This window comes from Rhipicephalus microplus, chromosome 3 (assembly GCF_043290135.1).
Source record: "Rhipicephalus microplus isolate Deutch F79 chromosome 3, USDA_Rmic, whole genome shotgun sequence".
Taxonomy (NCBI): Eukaryota; Metazoa; Arthropoda; class Arachnida; order Ixodida; family Ixodidae; genus Rhipicephalus; species Rhipicephalus microplus.
Window position 1 is genome coordinate 149036738 of NC_134702.1, and position 5286 is coordinate 149042023.

At 41.6% G+C, this 5286-nt stretch overlaps 1 protein-coding gene across 1 annotated transcript; it reads left to right on the forward strand.

Annotated features, from left to right (window-relative positions):
* Window positions 1–230: 230 nt before the first annotated feature.
* On the forward strand, window positions 231–4993 carry LOC119159928 (glutathione S-transferase 4). Its single transcript, XM_037412724.2, is given in 6 exon segments — window positions 231–452; window positions 1202–1260; window positions 1390–1463; window positions 1466–1530; window positions 3627–3797; window positions 4855–4993. Coding segments are annotated over 6 exon segments (648 nt in total). The 5' UTR covers window positions 231–311; the 3' UTR covers window position 4993.
* The last annotated feature ends 293 nt before the right edge of the window (window positions 4994–5286 follow it).

Below are 5286 nucleotides of genomic sequence, written 5' to 3' on the forward strand. Positions count from 1 at the left end.
ACAACCACTATAAATGGAAACAGTGATAGCGGTGCTACAGTGCACGTGCTCGAAACTGGTCGCAACTGCTGGTAGAACGTTATTGCGGCCCGTGCTTTCCTCGAAGGTCATCTGGTAACCTTCTCGTCACTTTTATTTGATCAAGAGATAACAAATAAGGCATTGATTACTCATTCAAGCTGCTCCATGCTTCCCGTTTGCTTCTTCTTTCGTCCCTTGTTTCATCATCTCCCTTGGTGGCTGTATATATATGGCTTCAGTTCACCACTATTGCACATCAGACAGACTTCCGTTCGTCGCCTGAGATCATCATGCCTGTCTTGCTGTACAACCTTGTGGGAAGCCCACACTGCGGCTTCATTCGCTGCTTGGCGAAAGAGATTGGCGTTCAACTGAACCTCAAAGACATCGATTTTGGCAAAGGAGAACACCACTCTGGAGACTTCCTCAAGGTATGCACATGGCATGTGCTAGCGCCTTTCCATTCATGGAATGAACACGTTCTTCATTTCGTATTCTTGAACCTTCACGAAACAACGAATACCCATTTATGAGCTATCGTAGCCCTTACCAAAATAACTGCAACGCTTCATGTTAGCACGAAGCTCAACCGTACCTAGTTTGCAACAAACATATTAAGATATATTTGTAGCCTTTGCTTTGCAGCGCAACTCTTGTGCTCAGTACAAAGAAAGACGCGTCTCTGCATGTTAGCTTAGCGAAAATCATAACAAAAAAACTAGACTGCATTGCGTCCTTAATAGTGAATTTGTTAACCATGAGCAGCAGTGAGGAGGATACCATGCACTTTCACCTTGTCGACGCGTGGGGTGCACAGTCATTCCTCAAGAGTTGAGATAAGAAGTAACAATACATACCTGGATTTATTAGGCAAAACAGGTTTCTTTCTAGCCGATAAACCCAGTAATGCTTGCATAAATGTGGTTACCTTAATTTGTGTTCAAAACGGCTAAGTGTGCAGTCAAAATCGGGTCTGGGCAGAAACACTTGGAGCTTATGAGTCAAGCCTAATTCTCAACACCATTAGACTTATTCTAGCAATTACGAGTTCACAAAGCATTCTGGCTTGAACACTGCACTGCCTTTCAGAATGTTCCAATCAATGCAGGAAGCAGCCCTAAAAATATCCCACAAACTCCGCAATTTCAGATTACGCATTGCCACATTTCTTTTCTTGCAGAAAAATCCTTTCCACAAGGTTCCTGTGATTGAAGACGGCGGCTTGATTGTCTACGAGAGGTGCGATTCATCTATCACTACGCTCTATAGCTGCGCCATGAACTTTTTATTTCCGCAGCTTCGCACCCCTTTGCTAATCTATTCAAGATTCTGCTTCTAACTAGCATGTCAACCGTTGTGTCTGTGCAGCACGGCCATTGCCTACTATCTTCTACGGAAGTATGCTCCTGATTCACAGCTCTATCCAAACTGCATTAAGACACGCCTCGCATCGACCAGGTGCTTGCTGCAGCCAATGGCAACATTAGTCCTATCCTAGGGACTTATCTCGTGAGTACAAGTTTTCCACTGCTTAAACTTTGTTAAAGTGATATGTTAATCTGTTCTTACCTGTTAATATATTTGTGGGTATTTCACTTCCCGAAACCAAGATACAATTCTGAGAGCCACTGTGGAGAAGGGCTCCGGCCGTTCTGATCACCTGAGGATTTATTTTACGTTCATTAAATTTATTTACACGTTCATGAAGTATTTCCGACTCTATCAAAAACGGAAACCGCAACTTCCAAGTCACTCTTCCATGTTCCACAAAACAGTGAACCGTAGTGTAAAACGCCTTTGTTTTGCCATCAAGTGAATTTAGAGCTTGAAATATGGAGCAGAATCTACGAAAATGTTGGTTTAGTCATGTCTACTTTTGGAGATTTAGTACAAAAAAGAACGGCAGCCTTTCTTTTGTTCTTATCTTTGCCTAACACACATGTTTGCACTTGAAATCGGCTTTGGTTTTGTTAATTCATGCGTACCAAGACGCTAGCCACCATCGATGAAAGGAGAACAAAACTTCTCACACATTGTGGCACGCACGCGGCATAACATTATTAGAGCACTAATAAAAATATGACTCCTTGTCTCGACCATTTAATCTAGAAACCATGCTTGTGGAAAAGTTGCCAATTTGTGTTGTCAGCAAAATTCATTGACCATTGCTACAGTATGTGGCTGTGCAATACATTGCCCCGGTGATACGTGAAGTGAAGTGAAATTTATTGCGAAATAGATTAAAACATGTTTAAACAGCAAGGATGGTGGGATAAAATCTGCATGTAGGCAGCTTCACTAGTTCTACCTCCCGGAACTATAACAGTAGCAGCAAATATTAACAAGAATTCTTACTTTTTTCAGTCGTAAAATAGAAATACACAAAGCCAAGCGGTAGTATAAGAAGAATAAAGTATATATGTTGCACCTGCAACCGTATTTTCGAAGCCACAGACAAGGCTCGCTTTCCTAGAGATGGGTTATGTTGTGTGCTTAGCAGAAGCGTTTTTCTCGAGAGGCAGCGTGTTTGTGCGAATTGGCTAGTTCATAGACTCATGAAAACAGCATCAGCAGGTTGAAGGAGGCATGCATTGCAATGATATTTGAAAGCAGAAATTATTTTACTTGGATCTTACTAGCGTTAACCTGCCTGTAAACGGTGATGATATATCGTAAGCATGACACTAAGTCATATTTCAGCATTTGTTGAATGAATTTTCAGCGTCCACACTAACCGGTATGCTCTCATTGTAATGTGAGTAAAATGTAGATTACCTCGTTAGATTGCGCACTACCTGCAAGTACCACCTTCTAAGGGAACTAAACTAAGGTAACACCAACCAGGCTGATGGAAAAGCCACTGTGAAGTTCAAATCTCTAAATGCTAAGAACTGCCTGAAATGAGCTCCGATGCTTTTTTTTATTTGTATTCATTGACATCTCTCTTAGCATAATGTTTCTTTGGCGTATATAAAGCAAGTACAATAGTCGTATATAGAAAGCTTCTTCGAATGATTGGTTATCGTGATTGAAAATTCGCAGTAGGGTATATACAATGCGTCACTTCTTTCTTTGTCTCTGCCTTACTCTCAGATTGCGGATCTGTGTTGGCATGCCTTTTAGCACGAACGTGTCAGCTAACTTAAGCCGAGCCTTACAGAACACCATTCACTCTACCATCCGTAGATAGACGAACGTAACTTTTTTTTTAAATCACCTGTCAAAAACATGTCGATAAATAAAATAATGCTTTGTGACGTGCTGGCAATTATGCAGTATTATTTAATGGCACTGCATTTATGCTTTTTACTAAGTATAGTGCAGGATAATACTAGATGTTTTTGTAATAGTCAGGGCAGTACTTGAACTTTTTTTTATACCTTACAGTGCCTAGGCAGGCAATTTCTCACTAAAATATCAAGCTTATAAGAAGGACTGTTTAGCAGTGATACTTCTGTAGGCACAGCTAGCAGTGAGTTTTTTTTATATACTTCTGCATTTGTTTCGTTCATTCCAATAATGTGTCAGGTTCTTTACTCACTTATAATAAATATTTCACCTGTAAGAAGGTGCCACAGTAAAGTTTTTTTTCATATTCTGCGCAGCGTGATCGATGCTTGAAAGGTACCAAGCCAAGCGCAGATGAGGTAAAGGAGTGCGAATAAAAAGTGCTCAAGTGTCTTGAGCGCCTACTTGGAGAAAGCAAGTTTGCCGCTGGTGACAAGATGACCCTTGCTGACCTCTGTCTGATTGGTTACGTCACCATCTGCCTAGAGGTAAGGCTAACCTAGTGACTTACGCCGCCCATAGTTTTACGATGACATCAGCTCATTGCCCTTTACAGTCTGCCGCTCAGAACGCAATACTCTACATTAATCACAAAAGAAAAAAAATGGAACTTTGGTTTTGTGGATATTATGAAAGCCGGGATGACTGGAATCTAAACAAGGGGACATAATCCCCCCCCCCCCAAAAAAAAACTGCATCTATTCTGCTCAAAGCTGCCTGCATCATCTGTCTCTTACTATGATAGAGAATTTCAGTGAGCTAGTCGTATCCATCTAGCTAGTTCGCATGGTCACGTAACAAGGATAGTGTTCATCGATCGTTTCCGCCTGCGGAAGTTCCATCGAAAACTCTGATGAAAACTACTAGTGCATATCCCCATCGTAGAGGCATCGTATTTAGTATGTATATCAACGTGCACAATAGCTTTTTAATGTCAGTCGTATTCTTTCGCCGTAGGTTTTTTTTATGGCACTATGAGGAACCGCCAAGTCTTGCGCTTGCAGCTGCAGGCACGTTCATGATGTAGGAACTGCGAAATAGAGACACTTTTTTTAATATTCCGCTAATATGAAGCTGTAGATACCCTGGAAATATTGTCATGCGCAACTATCTTCATGAGACCTGCAGGCAATTTCTGAGTTCTGCATAGACCCTGAAGGACGCATTTTCTCTGAGTCAGAAAAGCTACGCCGCTAACTGCTACATTTACCTGAAATGACGTCACGGGCTGTCATGCAAAATGAAATTCATGTCCAGAAAAAATAGAAGTTTTTCACCGTCTTCAGTAATCTTGTGGGATAATTGAGTTGAAAATACAACGAACAAGGCTAAGCTCCATCAATTTGTTAGAATAAATGCAAACTTGTGGTTCACTATCTGCTGGTCACGAAATAATTTGTGGCTATGTAGAAATCAGCTGCATTCAGATACATGCCTTTTAGGTAATATTTAAATGAGTCTAAAGGAGCTTCAGATAAATAGAGGTCTTCAGAGGAATTCTCAATCACCCTGCGGTTGCCGTTCTATTTTTTCTCCTTCTTGCAGGTGCCAAGCGTCCACAGAGCAAAATACCCAAAACTTGCAGTGTACTACGACCGCGTGAAGAGTGCATTGCCCTACTTTGACGAAATCTTTGCGCCAGTTCACCTGAAGATCAAGAAGCTGTGGGACAGGCACCATTAGACAAGTCTCAATGCTGCCTTTGAAACAAGCCCGCATGTTTTTTGTTTCATAGCTTCAATAAAGATATGAAGCGGCACTTGCGCTCTATTTCGTATTTCCTTAAGGAGGTGCTTCGAAATGTTAATACGTTCAGACGTACGAAGAAGACCAGTATATTCTCCGTCCATAATAATATATATCATATTCACATTCTTGCCACCCTAAAATAGCCGACAGTGTGCTGCAGTACCACCGCGGTGGTGTAGTGACTAACGTACTCGGCTGCCGACCCGCTGGTCACGGAACCGAATTCCG